At 42.8% G+C, this 17392-nt stretch overlaps 2 protein-coding genes across 2 annotated transcripts; one reads left to right on the forward strand and one right to left on the reverse strand.

Annotated features, from left to right (window-relative positions):
* Positions 1-5743: 5743 nt before the first annotated feature.
* Positions 5744-7486, reverse strand: LOC131879011 (demethylmenaquinone methyltransferase-like). Its single transcript, XM_059225204.1, has 6 exons — positions 7339-7486; positions 6721-6930; positions 6470-6613; positions 6269-6407; positions 6091-6183; positions 5744-6017 (listed from the first exon to the last, which is right to left on the reverse strand). The coding sequence occupies exons 2-6, from the start codon at positions 6907-6909 to the stop codon at positions 5833-5835; spliced, it is 750 nt and encodes a 249-aa protein (XP_059081187.1). The 5' UTR covers positions 6910-6930; positions 7339-7486; the 3' UTR covers positions 5744-5832.
* Positions 7487-9340: 1854 nt separating this feature from the next.
* LOC131879012 (calcium and integrin-binding family member 2-like) lies at positions 9341-15692 on the forward strand (the record flags this gene model as incomplete). The annotated part of the gene is given in 6 exon segments (XM_059225205.1): positions 9341-10101; positions 10179-10213; positions 10393-10513; positions 12354-12501; positions 14351-14457; positions 15567-15692. Coding segments are annotated over 6 exon segments (600 nt in total). The 5' UTR covers positions 9341-10023.
* Between the last annotated feature and the right edge of the window lie 1700 nt (positions 15693-17392).

A 17392-nucleotide genomic window follows, 5' to 3' on the forward strand; every position in this document is an offset into this window, starting at 1 on the left:
CTGAGGAGTCCTTTGTGCGTACACAGGAGTAGTACAGTGGAGTGCTGAACAGTAGCACGAGTTTGCTGAAGAATGATGATAATAATGATGACCAACATAATAGAAACACACCAGCAAGGTGGTTATCATTTATCTGTCCAGTGTGCTTTTCAAGTCTTCCGCACATGTTCAACTTTTCTGGTAGATAAATTCTGGTCAAATGATAAATAATCCTTTTGATCCGAATTCGAATAGTGAAGACTCTGTATTGCTAGCATTTAGCCCAGTGTCCCTTGATACATCCTTCTGTGGTGACGATATCATGCTCCCTTTGGTATATGCAAATTAACCGTTCATGAAATAACGCCTCTTTAAATGGCGTCGCCGTCGACCGCATTTGGATCTTGACCAGCATTTCAGCATGTCCCTTTACTGTTCCACTATTGTACTCTAATTCCGGCCACGACGACTACCTATTGGTAAGCACTTTTGTGTTTTCCACTCCACAGGGTGCAAAATCAAAGCTCATTGGGTTGTAGGAAATCCTGCCCACTCGGAGGTCGCCTCGCAATTCCAAGTCCTCTCTTCAGGACATGATCATGAAACGACTGGCTTGGTGACATTGTTACTCCCATTTCAAGACTTTCAAGACCCATGAGTGGCAAGAACAAAGCGAGCCAGTTTGTTGCTGTAGCCTCTGGCAATGATTGAATAACTAAACTAGAATTTTGGTTTGACCAGCCATCACTTTCCACCTGCAAAATAATGATGATAATAATAATAATAATAATAATAATATGGATTTAAAATTTTCACGCAATATCGTACCAGCACAATACATAAACTCATCCAGGCTCAGATTTACAAGCAAACTTTGTCAGTCTGTCCCTTTTGATCAAGGTGATGACCCCCTCGGATTTCGAGGTTGGATCCAATGTTGATTGTTCTCACTCACCTGCTCCAAAATAATGCATGACGTGATATTAGTGAGGAGATGAGCAATAACACGCGAAACAGGATCAAATTCTAATAAAGCACCTTGCCACTGGACCGACCTACTAGGAACTCTCCTAGTTGTAAAATACCCTTTGGCTCCTGTGCTCCTGGGGGACAACCATTCCAGAGATGAGCATGGGTTGAAATCATTATGCCTATTCCGGGGACAAGGTTTCGCATTCTAAGAAAATAAGCGAAATGATTACTCCCAGAGCTTTGTTTGATTTCTTGACGTGTATAACTTAACACCCCCCACCTCCCTAAAATTTCAATGTAAATATAATTTTGAACGCTTATCTCTGGCGTGACCAGGCAACTTCCGTATTCTCCTTCCGGACTCAAAAAGCATTTTGCGGCTTTGTGTCCCTACCAATTCGGCTGGCCACGGATTTACTTCTGACGAATGCACGAGGGTAACAACCCAACCAACGCTAGCGAGCTTCCAACCCAGCCACACGGAGGGCTATGCCGGGCCATTCGGTGGCATTTTGAAAACGATGAACCCGTTCACATTCGGGTGCTTAGATTGACCTGTTAAAGCGTGAAGCCAATATAAATGTCATGATTTCTCTGTGGGAGCCAAGCTTAACGGAAAAAAGTGTTGGATTTCCTGGACGGATGATGATAATGATGATGCTGTTACTACTGCTACTGTTCTACTGTTTTGTTGTGCACGGAGCAAGGTAAATCATCAAGGAAGTTCATTAGATCAAGGACAAAAGATTCAATTTCCCAACGTAACGAGACACTTCAATGTCGCTCATATTGCGTACCTTTGTTGTTTATCTTATCTAACTGCTTGTTCATTTTGGCTCTTGATAATATTGTTAATCATCTCACTTCTATGTATTTTGATACTTCATACACTATGGCTGTTAGGTTAAGAAACAGAAATATAGGTATTTGTTGGACCAATCTCAAATGATGTTCAATGACGAGCAAGATGCGATGGTTTCCTTTTCCACCGTACAGCTCTTCTTATGAATAAGCTTTCCATGTAGAAAGTTTTGAAAACGGAGAAAAGCGGATTACAATTTGTTGAGGCGGTGTCTGCAAGGAAATGCGTAATGAACACTTCATAAGACGTTTCCTCGGTCAACTTGTGTGGTCACTTTCTTGTCGGTACCCCTGAGAAAAAGTTTGTTTTTGGAAACGTGATCCAATGAGACCTTACAGAGCAAAATGTTCATTAATAGTTGTGAAACTTGAGTTATTTATTGAGCTCTCTTCCCGAGGTAATGCTTTCCAAACTGCTAATAGTGACAACTTCCCACATCCTTGTTTATGGTCCATTTTCAATAACCAGGAGTTTTGAAATCTAAGAATACTTTGCTCCACGCATTCGTATACGTTAATCGGTATTCGCTCGTGAAGTGTAGACCGCGAGGTCTTAAGCCCTTAATACCTTGGTCAATGCATTGTATTATCATCCTTTAATTGAAGTGACAAATGAAGTTTTTTGGCTGCGAAATAGAGGACAAGAGCCTGGACCACCAAAGATGATTTTGGAACCCTCGTTGGGCTCATCCTCTTTTGTGGCCAAGTTGAGGGTTCTACATAGGATTGAGAGGAGATGGACCGTTGTGAATTATTCCAACGAGAAAGAGAGAGAAGACACAAACGATATCTGATCCAATAGCTAATGGATTGTCACAGTTGGGTCGTCACGTGTTCTGAAGGAGACAACTTCCCTGTTCACCATCACACTTATTGAACGCCACGATAGGACATACTGGAATAGAATTTATCCCATATTGAAGGGCCTGATTCTGTGACATAAAAACGACTCTAGTCACAACTTTAGGGGACCTTGATTGATTCTGCGAGATAATTCGTGAAGTACTATGTTAGGCAGTTATCCAACACTTCGCATGATACAAAAACTGTAACATCATACGTAGGCCATATAATACTCGTCGGTTCCACAACACATTGAAGCGATCACTCTCTTGGTTAAACTGAAGCCTTCTTCTCTTCCTTAGCCCCTACAATAATTGAAACTAGTTTAGGCACAAATTGTAAACGAAAGCACCTTTAGCGCGATTAGACGAGTTGGTGAGCTTCTCTTAGGAACAAAACATGCGTTGGATGCCCATTAATGCATCGGGAGCTCAAAATCGGGGAGTTACAAGCGCTACCGTTACTTCGTTCCGCCTCTCATCTGAATGGTTTTCAGTGGTTTGCGGTTTTGTCTCAACATAATGGATGATGATTGTTCTTGGTCTGCGAACGATGACACCCAAAAGTAAGTGAATGGGTGACCAGGAGTCAATCCATTGTCACTTTTGGCACTCGCCCCTACATGATCAGGTCAAAGAGATAAAGGGGGTGCACGGGTTGGTTGGCTTTCTAGTCGTACCACCAACTATAGTGGAACCAAGTTTCATTGTAGCATCTGTCACTCTGAGAGCCGAAGCTTCAAGCTTCATCAGAGTAGCTCTTACCAAAAAGATGAGAGGCGAATAAAACTCAGGCTTTCGAGTTCAATGGACTGTTGGTAAGGAGCTGCTTGGTCCCTAATAATTGAAGGAAATTATGATATCCTGAAAATCAATCCCGTCTCTTCCACTCCAGCAAAGAGTCAAGCAGGCAGTAGACAGAAGTCAGTAAGGCGAAGGGTACGTGTACATGGAAGCACTTGAAGGGACCACACCTTGTAATGAGAGGTTGGTCTTCCGAAGAATTATGCATTATTTTCTCTTGTGATGATGATCTGTCAGGAAGCGCTCATCAAAGTCTGCGGTTTCGATTGGCTCGTGCAGGCTAATCCGGGGAGCAAGATATCATGGGCAAGACAGTATAATTGTTCTAGTAAGCTGACAAGGCGAGGCTCGAGGTGTCGTTTTTATCATTGCGGTGGTTTTCAATCTCGTTAACTTTGCTCGGAGCATCCTGAGGAAGTGTATTTTCTCGAGAGGGTCGGGCTCCCCATCTCTTTGTGTGCGCGCGTCTCTCTCTCCCTCCATCTTTACGTAGACATGAGGAGATTATCAATCAAATGGGCTTGATTCTACCGGTACAAATGCTGTGTCCACAAGCTTGTACCGTAGACAATGGTCGCATTGTGGCATGGCCTAATAAGTGTGCTTGAGGACACAGGTGAAGATGAGTCTTTTGAGAGCTAGTTGGATGATTGTGCACGCGTCATAAATCGATCCTAACTTATAACTCCCTGTTGCCTTATCAAAAGTGGAAGCACCTGGTCCCTTATCCTAGCCAAACTTAGGTTTCGAGTGCATTCTCATATACCCTTTGAGTTAGTACATAACATTTGGACTCTTCTATGAATCGAAGTATATTTTGGAACACAATCCTCTTGTACCAAAAGTCGTCGGGATTGGCGATCATCCTGACGCCATATTTAATTGAAGTCAACTACATGATGAACAACAATTGAGCCAACGCCCTCTAATCATCTTCTGTTTAGCTCTTAAGTCTCTTAAGTCAGTAGTTGCCCTCTTCATGAGGGAGCCAATGTGACAGGGCTCCCCTTGATAAGTAGTCTTGGCTTTCCGAGCAATTCTTTCTCCGATTCAGCCGAATTATGAGAGAGAGTCGACCCGGTCCATGCGTACGAGACTCGCCTTCGTACTGCACATACATAAAGTTTGTATGTATGTAGACTGCACAGGAAGCTCAATGAAGCGATAGACCAAGGAGTTTGTTATGAGGGTGATTCGAACCTGCTGCCCCGTGTGGTACTGCAGGAACTGATCTAGGGTCCATCCTACCATACATGTTGTTCATATCACCTGCTTGACATGAGTTTCCCATGCCATGATGAATGGGGCGTTCCGCAGGATCTTTTTGGGACAATCGGTGTCAGGGTTTTTGTGTTTGGTGAGGTGTTCAATGATGTTATTTTTTGGCCCATCACATTCTACGCAAATTTACTTTTAAAAAGAGGCGGAAAAGTGGCTTCCCCTTGCTGAAGATTTATATTCTGTTCGTAATGACCCCTTCGGCCGGTGACCTCTTCGGTATTGGCAGAAAACATTGAGCTACCTCGTTGGATAGAAGACCGAAATAACTCATCCTGATATCTAATTTGGTATAAGAACCAGGATTCTCGTACACATGATTGAGTTGGACATTCCCATCGCTCTGTTTGGAACCGTTTTACAAGTAAATTGCTTCCAACGCAAATTAGACCCAACAGACCACACTTCACCTGACTGCGAGACCGATGATCATGTGAAAGTCATGTGAGAAAAAGTCAGTTATATAAGGTAGGTAGGTATGTAGGTAGAGAGGGGTGTTAGTGTTATTTGAAGAGAGCCAGTTGCTCCGTTGTGGCCTCGTGATCATCTGCTGTTTAAAGCAGGTCGTCATCCAATAGCTTGTTCCGGCACGATGTTACATGTGAAAGTTTCGAAAGGAGCGAAGGAAGATGGACAAGTGCCGACCGACCAATCGGCTCGAAACAGTGATGTTGGTTGGTGTTCATAATGATGCCAATTGAGTTGTTCATATTTGTAGTTGTCGACCCTGTATTGCGTGGGATGGTTTTGAAACCGATGCTAAACCTCAACCGCCCATCGGACGTTTCCCCCTAAACGGTGATGGGAAAGAGAACTTTCATGTTGGTTTCGGGCCACGCGGAAGTTGATGTGGTCATCCGTCATTGGATGGTACCATGTTCATCCCCAGAAGCAACTAGCACCCCCAATCCGTTGAGCCTGATTGCTAATTGCTCTCTCTGTCTCCATTCTAAGGGGTCATAAACCTACAGATGACAAATTTCTCAGGAGTCACAGGGACTCTTAAATCATTAGGCAATGCTTTTTGTATTTCTCTTTATGAGGGTGATCCAATAGTTCCCAAAGGCAAAGGAGTCGTTCATTGTCAGTATGATGACTACTTCTTCCTCATGACATTGGTATAACCGGCATCTTCGAAGAGCATGTTCTCCATCTTTTTAGTCGGTTGAACAAACTCCCAGTCGCCTTTGGTCACATGATCGTTGATGATCTTGTCGTAACTCAAAAAGAAGTCGTTGAATCCTTCATAACCGTCAGCAATGTTCCAAGCCAAGATGCCGCCTAAGAAAATCGATAAAGGTATGTTAACAACCTCAAGAGGTACTATTGTCTGATCAAACTGATGATTGATTACCTGGTTTGACCACGCGGATCAGCTCCTTAAAGGCTTGAGGGACGATGGAACCGGGAAACATACCGGCGGAACACAATAAAACATCGTAGGTGTCTGAAAAAAACAACAATCCATGCATCATCCAATTTGCCCTTTTCCACATTTATTTGGTGGGCTTTTGGTACTAGTCAGGACTCACTGTCTTCGATGGGAGTCTTTTCATCAGGAGTGACATAACAGCAAAAAGTGTTTTTGTACAAGCTCTTTGTTTGGGCAGCCTTGAGCAAACCATCGGAAGGATCCAGGCCGTCAATGTTGGTGTAACCGTGATCTTTTAACTAGGGTCGAAGAAGGATCCGTTTCAGTTTGTTTTCGATTCAAATATGGGCAGTAGACTTACGATGTAAGGCACGTTTCCAGCTCCACAAGCCACGTCCAAGATTTTGACATTCTTGTCTAGTTTGAGACTCAAAAATTCGTCAACCAACGTCTCAGGATAACGATAACCCATGATCTCTTTGCAGGCAGCGAAATCCTCCAGATACTAGTCATTCCAAATGTCGAATTAGTTACATTACCAATGCTGATCCATTGTGATGTTTAAATGATAATCAAGTCATTGATCGTGAGCGATAGGTTCATTCTACTTACGGTGGGCCAATGATCGAAGAGCTTGGTGCGATACTCGGTATTGTTGGTGGCCCCAAAGATGTACATCATCATGAAGTTCTGAATGTTGAACTGCTTGCCACCTTTCTCCAATTGGTCAATGTATCCTCGACAGATCTTCTCCATCTTGAGGATCATGGGGGTATGAACGGATTTCTTTTCTTCGGCCATATTGACGAGGTAGTGAAAATTCTAATGAGGAGAACATACTTTAAAATTCATTTTCGGACATTCAGATTTGAAAGCAAGAATTTATTAATATTGATAGGTTGAGCGAGTTTTTTCTCTCGGTTCCGAGTTTTAACTTTGATTGGAACTTTAAAAATTGCCACTTTTTACTTGTGCCAAAAGACGTAATAAATGTTTTCAATTAAAGTATATAATGTTTACAAAAGGACAAAAGTATGCTGAGAAATTATAAAAGTGAGACATTAATACAGGTAACCCTCCCTAAAATGATTAACATTGAGTTGCTAAGAACTCTCTCTACCTGCAAAATACGGTCTAATTAAAGTTCCAATACGAACAATCCTTTTAGCAAAACATTTGTTTTGTGTCATATAAATTGAGCAAAGTCGAAAAGAGAAAAGGAGAGCTTACCTTGGTACTGGGGAGTTACGGACCAAAGTGAAATTGGGATTTTTTTTCGATTCCCATGTGGCTGGTGACAAGCACAGACATGGGCCACAGTCCGTATCTGTGGATGTTGTTGTGATTAGATAAAGTCAATGTCAGGTCTTAGCACTTAATTTCTCGTTCATCCAAACCATTTCATTTCTCCGAACGTCTAGTTCTAGATAAGAAAGTAAAATATGTTTAACCGAATAAGCCATTCCATCACCGTTTCATCAAACTGGCAGAACCGGTTTTGAGGGGCACAAATTCTCCAATTCAAATTCATAAAGTCACACTCCCGAAGTTCATTGGTACCGCAAACCTAGTAGTACATCCATCCACACCATCCACCAATCATTGCTGAAGATATGGATTTAAAGCCCTACACTACCGTTAGATATTATCTCTCCAGGTTTCATAGATTCATGTCAAATGTTAATAAACAAAAACCAATAAATGCTCCACTTCAATAGAACATATTTAGGATTTGAGCTTAAGTCACATCGATAGCTTGGCTTTAGCTCTCTCTTGAGATGGGGTTAGTAACATCGTTATTCGTTACGTCAGGAACAGGTCATCTTTGGGTCGGAGGCTGGTCGGAGGATTTCCAAACATGTGGCTTGAAATCAGGTTTGAATATTTGTCCCTCATCTAACCCTATTTGGTCACACTCACCGGTGACCAATGAAAACTGGTATCTTCGGTCGTCTTCTTGTTGTAAAGTGTTCTTGGGCTCTCAGACTATTCAAAACAGATCGGCAAAATTCAACTTGGATATTTTTTGCCTTTGGTTATAGTGCTATATATTTCAAATATATAATACGTTATCGTTGTCAACTATAGATCAGCCTTTACGTGGGCGTTAGTTTTTTCAGCTGGACCTTATTATATTAAACAAAATCATCGTTATATTTAAAAGTCAAGTAGATCCGTCAACTGTTGCTCGTCGATTGATCACATATTATGTCAACGCACAATAGGAACAATTATTACAACAAATAATCTGAACTACTTTTCCATCATGATTGAGACATTAGGAAGTGATACATAGATCCTTGTTTGTTTTCTCTAAATTAAGTGAAGAGAACAATAAAAAAAAAAAAATCTCCAAAAGAGGTTTAGTGGTCTGGCTGAAACTAGTAGCGAAGATGGTTTGTGCTTAAGCTTGCTAGATGTTCATTTTTTTCAAAATAAAAATGACAACATTTTCCATCCCCAATAACACCACCAAATTAAATATAATGCCGGGCAGAACATGGACATACATAAACAAACAGATATTCATAAGAACCAAGATGCATTGACTTGATGACTTGACATGTTGACGAGATTAAGTTGAAATATCAATCGTTCCTTTTTAGTAAGCCTCCTTGTTATTTTATTTTGTATATGACCGACCTTGTGATTACAGCAATCATAAATCCAAAGAGTATTTTTTTTTAAACCGAGATTACGTTCCAAACTCGACCTTGGGGCCACGTGATCTAAGTTTTGATCAGCGGTAAGTTATTATCTTTTTGAATGAATATTTCCAATAAGCTTTGATAGAATATTTCTTTCTCGGTTCCCATCTTTGACCTCGAAATGGCCTCCGAACAAGAAAAGTGAGTGGTCATAGCCAACAAAAAATTTAAGGAAGAACTTCACCACCATCGTCTACAGCTTTACGGGGATTGTGTCCTGTGTCGCAGTCTTTAATGCGGTTAAGCGCTACGCCTTGAACCACAATCTCTAGGAAACCTCACACGTACACAGTGGCAAACTGTAGGTCCAAGAATTTTGCGAGCATGTTTTCAGGGTTCAGGGTGGAGCGCCAATGACCGCCATGCTCACCAAACGATAACCTCGGACCTTGCCATTAGACCCATTTTGGAGAGAAAAGTCTGCAACAATCCCGCGGCTCTTGGTAAAACTCTCAAGGTCATAGTCAAGGCAACCTGCGCTTGCATAAAAAAAACTGAAGATATGCCTGCCCGTTCCGGACCAATCACCACATGTTCACTGCCTTGATGAAGGCCAATCGTGACCATTTCGAAATGTCTCCAGGTTCTGTGCTACTTCCCCTTCAAAATGTTTTATTTTAGGTGAACTACTTTCAAGAAAATGTAGCTGCTAGGCCTAGTAACGTACTCATATTATTGAAAAAACGATCGGTAGCCAACAAGTTCATGAGTTCTGCCCGGGAATCTTTTTGCACCATTGGTATAGCCTTCGTAATTTGCAAGCCTTGACATGTTATTACCCCAATGAATGGGCCTCTGTACATTTCGTTCAACAAATTCTTCAATTCCTTTGGTATTTCATTTCAATGCCTCCTTATTTACGTGCGGGGTTCTTCATCGACTTTTTCAAGGTTTATACGGGAAATTTCCACCCTCATCCACAATCAAGAGCTTCTAACTTCCGCTCGCCAATTTTCAACGAACTAAGGTCCCCATAATGGTTTCATTAGCCTAATGGTTTGATCCGGAGGTGAGCACCTTCCAGTTACGATGGAGGCCAACCAGTCCCACCCTCATCATGCCAGGTGGATTCATTTGTTCCGTTGTTTGTTGTGCCCTGTCCTCGAAAAGAGGCCACCCACCTCCCTGACAAAGGACCATACAAGTAATAAGTCAGGGCGGGGTCCGAGTGCCCGACCCCATTGTCGAGCCCAATTTGCTTCGTCGCATGGGACAGTTGAGTTTGGCCGACAAAATGGGAAACAAGCAGACCACGTTCAGCGAAGAACAACTCGACAACTATGTGGTAAGACATAAGTAGAATACTCTTCATACTCTGAAGAACAGGGCTAGCTTTAACTCGATTGCTGCTATGTTTGATAGGACACGACGTTTCTGGCCAAGGCTGAGATCCTCAGGTAAGCAAGCCATTATAAGATTAATATTCTAAAGAGATTGGGACTACAAGCATGTGTTATGAATGCCCCTGGTTTTGGCTTTGACAATCCTGAATTACGTCACATCTTTCGTGATGACCGTCATCAGCGCTCGGAACATCTTGACTCATTGGAAGCCATCTTATTTTAATCGCCTGTAGGGTGTTCAAGAGGTTTTGTGAAATCCAGGAGCCTCCCGTCAATTTGAGGAGTGTGACCTACGAACAATTGAAGCAGATTGTCATCAATTACACCGAGTTGAGCAAATGCCCAGAGCTAAAGGTAAGATAATTGGCTGATTTCGAACACACACACCGTGTATTAGAATTCGATTGGAGATGGTTGTCCTCGTACCATATGACGAAATGGATCTGATTGCGGACAAATTCCGCAATCACCGACGGGAACTTCACTACCCGATGTAAGATCTAAGATCACCGATTACTCTCTCCCAGAAAGCCACACCTACCCACACGATTCTCTCCTCATCCTCGTAAGTTAGTTCCTTCTTTAGCCTCAACCATGCCCCGAGTCATGCATCATCATAATCGTTGGTAGCTCGTAGCCCGTCGTTTTTGACGTCGTCCTCGTCGTCGTGAAATGTTGACCAGCGAAACGTGTGTTCGGGTGTAAATGTCATGACCTTGGAGAGAGGAAGTTGAAACTCGAGAGAGAGAGAGATGGAGAGAGAGAGAAATTCGTGATGATGCGATCGCTTTGGAAGTTAAAATGCCAGCCACTTCTTACACTGGTACTATGGCTTCCACTTACGTACTACTACTCACACTATCGTCACTGCCGCCAATAGCAACAGCAACGTTTTATTGTCCAAATATTAATGTTCTGCTCCTGCGCTTTGAACTGATTTCGCTCGCTTGTTCCCTGCGTGGTTTTGTTCTTTTGGTTTTGTTTCTCTCTCGCGGCTCGCTCCTCTTCGTCATGATTTCTTTGCTATTTGTTCGTTTCTCGCCGAGATCCAAGGTTGCTATCTTGGAAAAAGGTGTTGCTACTCAGGGTGCTTTTTTGGGAGGCGAGAATTGCTTTAGCGATTAGGTCCTTTATCTTCAGATAGATAAGTTTTACACCGACTAAAGGGAGGGTCTAATCAAAGATGACACGTAAAGGTCATTGTTCCGTCACCTTGGACACCAAAACCACTACCATCATTATCGTTGCGATAAGGGTGTTTTCTTCCAAGAACGGCCCAAATAAAAGCACTGTTCTGAACGGCAATCTCTTTGGCTTGGCCGAGACTCAATCGCTCCCTTCCTAGTGATTAAAATGCATAGCCATGCCATTTCACCTGGTTGATCTTTTTTTTTTCTAAGTGGATCATACCTTAATCACATGAACAAGTAGACACGTATATCGGGCTCGATATTATCCGTGACCAAGGTGCCAAACATTTTCAATCGTCAATCTGTAATACTAACCCCAAGCAAATCTCAAGTGTTGTAGACACGAAGATGATTTTTCGAGTTTTCTTGTGCCCAATTCTGCGCCGAGTTTTGATTTTTCTTTGGCCGGGGTCGTGAATGAAGTTTTGGACTTGACCTTTGTTGATGGGTGAGTGTGCGTTATGTTTCCTTTTTGAAGAGCTGATCAGGGTCATTGAATCAGAGAAATATACTTTGACTAGGACAAAACCCTGCCCCACTTGAGACTCGACCTCAAACCTCCTCTTGGTTTCAAACCCTCGAAGGCCAAATACCTAGTTACCGTACAACACGGCGGCGTGGTCCGTAGTACAGTAGTGTACAAGTGTGAGTACGTGTAGCTGTAGTGAAACGGCTCATTAACATTGGTGTGGTTGGTGGAGCTCTGATCGGATGCCAAGATACCAAGATGCCAACGAGATATATGGCTGCCGATTCAGATGACTTACTTCCAATTCCTCGTGTTCAAGCAGAGAAAGAACGAATCAAGAAACGATCAGGTGCCCAAGGTTATGGCTGATTAATATTGATCTCCAGGCTGTGGCCATCATTCAGATTTCTTCTTTTCCTCCACTTGCCGGGAATTGAAACGGCTGATATTCGATATTCGAGATTAACGGAAAACGTACGAAGGAGCATGCTTAGTGAGTCTTTGAGTGAGAGAGATTTTATGCTTCTGTTTCCAGGAGAATCCTTTCCGTAAGAGGATCTGCCGAGTGTTCTCGTCAGATGACTCGGCCAGTCTGACGTTTGACGAATTCTTGAATCTTTATTCCATCTTCAGTGAAAAGGCACCTCGGGAAATGAAAGTCCACTATGCATTTTTAATCTACGGTGAGTAATTACAAGCCAGGAAAGTTCTGTTTGCATCCTTATCATCCAATCCCAGGCAGCCAAGCTCAACGACCAGACTCGGGAACTGTTTTCTATCCAGGATCTCCGCCAACAAGAAATGCACTTCATTTCTGAATCAATTAATTGGCTTTTCTTTTTGAAAAGTCTTGAAAAGGATACGCTTAATGAGCTCGTCACTTTCCACGTTAAAAAATTGGGAGTCTTGGGATAATCATGATGACGATGAGCTCGTTTATTTGGCATGATAACGGGTGTTCGTCAAGGATCAAGCTAACCATTTCACTTTTCAAATCCCAACGCCAGTCTGGATTCTCAATATAAGAGAGAGTATTTTTTTTTGGTCGAAAACTTTACCACTAATACAGAATGCCGGGTTGTCCAGTCCGATTTCATTTAGAAAACAATTATAAATGTGTGGCTAATTATTGCGTGCACGCCGCATGCAGACTCCCCTTCTGTCCCTTTGAGCCTCGTCATTTAAAGATGGCCCGTGCAAAACGCAATGAATACATCAGGGTGGATTATTAGTCTGCAGTAGAAAAACTAGAGGAGCACCAAACGAGGAGACCTCCTCTATGTACGTGTAAGTGCTTGTGTGCAATTGAATCAACCTATTCGGTCATCCCGGAAATCACGCTCCAAAGCATTTTTGAAATCATACTCAGTGGCTCGAAGTAGTAACGTGGTAGTGCAAGTAGTATTTCGTCGTTTTCACAAGAGCAATTGTACTTTTGGCAATCATTGCGAACTGCTCCCTCCCTCCCCCTCCCCTGGTGGTGTTCAACGGCGTGAACCTCTCGATGACCAGGACGGGTTATATTTCATTTCATACTTAAAACCAAGTTTAATGAAGGAAATCGTACTCATGGTACTCTGTTTCTAAAGACTAAAACGTGAGCCGAAACAACTGAAGGAGCCTCATGAGGTCATTCGTTATGTTGGTGGCTTGGCTGCTGTCCTGGTCTTTTGTGGTTCCCACAACAACGCCTCGTGGTTGATCTGAATGAAATGAAAAAGGATTGCGACTGATTTGAGGGGGCGAGCCTGACGTTGTCTCGTGCCAAAACTGGAGCTAGTAATTCAACTAATGAGATTCCAATCATGCCAGTGATGTGGCCGAAAAGGGACAGAATTATCTCCCATGACGACCTTGATTCACTCAGGGACTTCATTCACATCATGTTGAGCACTGACCAAGCATTCAGACCAAATTTCATGTTGCCATGTTGCAATCGACCTGATGGATTAAAGCATGAATTTGAACGCATGGAAACAGTTTGTGTTTGGGGAAATGTGCAAAGATCCCTTCCAATTGGAATGCTGCCACTCTGAGAAGATTCAGTCCCGAGTTCTCATTAATTTCACATTACTTTAATCAATGGGATTGGTTTTCGTTAGCACACTCCATAGATATCAAGACCTATCTCGGACAGTATGCATTCACGTTTTAAGGACTTGGACGTTGTGTTGATCGTTTCCGAATCGAATGTACGTACTAGTACAGAACGTACAGTACACATGTACGTACATCTCCCAAGAGCAATGAGTCGTGGCCATATTACGGCAATGACAGCCAACACGATCCGTTGAATAGTTTTCGGAGCATGTGCAAATGCAAAACGATGAAACTCCGTGAACTTCCTAAAACACATATCACGTATGCATTGTGCTTGAACGTGATCAATAAGCTTCAAAGGCTTCCTGAAACTTTCCTAGACAAACTGGCATACGATCAGCTTTGCGCTTACAAAGTAGGGATTTGTTTGGTGTGGTTTAATCGCTAATGAAAAAGGCACCCAAGAATAGACGCAGTTTCTTAATATTTCAGACTTTGATGGTGACAACTTTGTGGGTCCTACAGATATTGAGCACGCTGTCAAGTTATTGACGCAAAACGAATTGGCCATGGAGGAGATTGAATCCATTTGGGAAAAGGTAACGAGAACTTGTTCTTCTTCGCATTCTTTTTTTACCTCGACTGTAACTGCAGTATCGTCATCTTCTTCTTCTTCTTGATCATCATTATCCCGGTCGTTTGATTGTACCCTATTCATCTTGCTCCATTCTCTTTTCTTCCACTTCCGCTTGAAACATGTCGTACAAACCATCGTGTCCTTATTTGAACATGTACTAGTGCGCTCAGCAGGTCGTGTCAATTTCTTAATCAAATCTACCGATGCCTTGAGGTTAGCAAGTGATCAATCGACTTCCGGGCTCATTGAGAATCGTCCCCAATCTGTCGATGTCCATATTTATTCGTACCTTTTTCAAGCTTGCCTTGAAAAGCTTGAAAAGAGGATTAGGCAAATCTCTTGAAGGGCGTAGTTGAGCTTAGGGTTGATCGGAATGACGGCAAGTATTAGCCAAGAACTAATGCTGTCATCTTCATTTTATTTGTTCAACGGGGAGTTTTGAGAACGCGTGAAAACGTTTTATTGATAGCGGGATCTAATCCAGAACAATACCGGGCACTACCCTAACACTTCCTTGTGAAATATGACTACCAGGATCAGATCAGGAGAGAGAACCACTTCAAGTCTACCATCCGCCCGATGGCGATGGTGATGATCGTGCATTTTAAGAATTGGCAGGAAGTGGTGGCAAAGGTATCAGGATTTGGCGCAAGTCTACATCAACAGCTTATTACAGTATGCTCGTTTTTGGAAAGAGTCACCACCCTCTTCCGAGACAAGGCTTGCTTTTTTTGTACTTCTAAGCCGGATTGTTGCCCTTTTGATTTGACCGGTTCCTTGAGAATATACACTTTATGCATCCCTCTGACATGAAAGGTCAAACTAAGGCAAACCACAGCCAGGTCTAAGAACCAATATGGAACTGGATGGTACTGCAAGTTTGAAAAAGCGGGGGGGGAAAGGAGTGCGCTAGAACTGGATGGCTTGAACTCGCGTCATCAGAAAGAAATGTGTGTCATGATTTTTCCAGCTTTCTTATGGACAAGATTCTACTTTCACACTGAGCTGTCGGATTGCGAGGTGTCATCGTGTGAGACGATCAAAGTCAAATTGTCTCTATCATTTTCTCAGGTTCTGTACGAAGCGGACATCGATGATGACAAGAAGCTATCCTCGAGCGAATTCGAGCACGTCATCACCAAATCCCCGGACTTCATCACGACATTCCATTTTCGAATCTAAAATCCTCCTCATCTTCGTCGAGTGTCATCTTTCCACCCCACTTAAGACAACCGCAATAATGGCCTGGCTTTGTATTTTCAGAGAGAGAGAGAGAGAGCTCCTACCAAAACATTCATTGGTTCAAAGAAGAAAGTCGAAACAATATTCGGCCAGGGGGGGACATTAGCACCATCAATCCTGAGCCCTCAGACATGTCATGTGGTCAGTCCATGCAGTCGGAAAAAAAACATCAGGATGTTTTTGGCCCGTTGTTGATGCTCTGCGGGGAAAAGAGATATTCCATTGGCAAACCCACAAATGGAATTTACCGCTGTCCAAAGTGATGTTTCCTGGATGCAGAAGTGCAATTTCTCAACATAAATAAGATGCGGTGTGTGAGTGCGAGTGTGAACTAATAAATGCGCTGAAAAATTGTTCTGTGCACAAATATAATGTACATGTGAATCTGGCGAATCTGCAGTCCCCATCATCGATCTCCCTTCTATGTAGTAGATTGAAGGAACGACGTTGTGTTTGTTCCCAGTCTTTGCCGATCTGGTTGCACATAAGAGGATCTGGAATTACCCACGGTCGTTCAATTACTACCGACAAACGGTCGGCAGAAGTTGCTACTTCCTTCTACAAAGGCGTATCTTTGTGCGCCCACCATTTTTCCCCGGGGGTGGAACCCGATCTTGGACAAAAACATTATCTAGTGCTGTTGTGCGCAGACCTGTTATTGTATATGCGTATCCTCACGACCACGACCACCAATCTAATTCCTCGTCTTCTTTTGCGTCTTCTTGGCACATATTTTGGTAGTAATCTTTATGATCCATCTGGTTGGTTCATCCGCTTGAATGTGTTTCCTGAAGGATTTGTGGTTCATTTCAGTTAGTCGGGCGGCAGCAATAAACATGAAATACGACTATCCTTCCGATTTGCTGACCAGGATTTCCGTTACTCCCGAAGGGCCTTTCATTCACGCGGTATGTTCCTACCCAAAAATGGGACGAACTGGATTTCATGACCAATTTTACCCCTCCTCATTTCGATGCCATTATTCTCCGAGTAGGCGAGTAGTGAGAAGATTCGTTCGTGTAAATTGGGGCACCATTTTTTTTCGCGTGTTATGACCCACTATGTTAATTCACCCCACAAATTGATTCCCTGTGGTAAACAAATCATTCTGTTTCCTCATTGCCTGGCCTATTGTCCAATTTGCCAGTCTCAGTTGAATTGGGAACAGACCTGTGAAAGATCTGTTATCCGGGAATCCTGTTTTCTTTGGAAGGAGACTGCCTGTGTACCTGAAATGGAGTGTCACAGATGTTGTGACGATTTTTTGTACCATGATTTCGTGTCAGTCAGGTTCCCTTGTACGTCTCACACTGTCAATGTATTCCATACTATACTAATGACGGCTCTTACGTACGGTAGCTGGCCTGACATGATGACGAACCGTTACGAGAACCACTATCAAAGTACTGGCCATTTTCATTTAATTTTCCATGATTTCATTTGGCAATTCTTTTGTTCATTAATTTGGTGGGTCTTGGGATTTTTGGGAATACTTCAAGACTTCAAGAGGAATAGTGCATTAATTGAGAGGTCCACGCAGGATCTCAATTTACCTCGTGTTTCGGGGTTTTAGCCTGCAATCTAAAGTAGCAGATGAACGCAACCGGACCTAGGATAGGGAAATGGGTAAATGAGTCCTTCACATTTGGATTGCT

The sequence above is a fragment of the Tigriopus californicus genome, chromosome 4 (assembly GCF_007210705.1).
Source record: "Tigriopus californicus strain San Diego chromosome 4, Tcal_SD_v2.1, whole genome shotgun sequence".
Lineage (NCBI taxonomy): Eukaryota > Metazoa > Arthropoda > Copepoda > Harpacticoida > Harpacticidae > Tigriopus > Tigriopus californicus.

Excerpts from the sequence above, each read along its gene's own strand:
- LOC131879011 (XM_059225204.1), bottom strand. The coding sequence starts at position 6,909 with ATGGCCGAAGAAAAGAAATCCGTTCATACCCCCATGATCCTCAAGATG. Across the intron at positions 6,614-6,720 it reads TCTTCGATCATTGGCCCACC|TATCTGGAGGATTTCGCTGC; the intron begins GTAAGTAGAATG and ends TGGAATGACTAG. Across the intron at positions 6,018-6,090 it reads GATCCGCGTGGTCAAACCAG|GCGGCATCTTGGCTTGGAAC; the intron begins GTAATCAATCAT and ends CGATTTTCTTAG.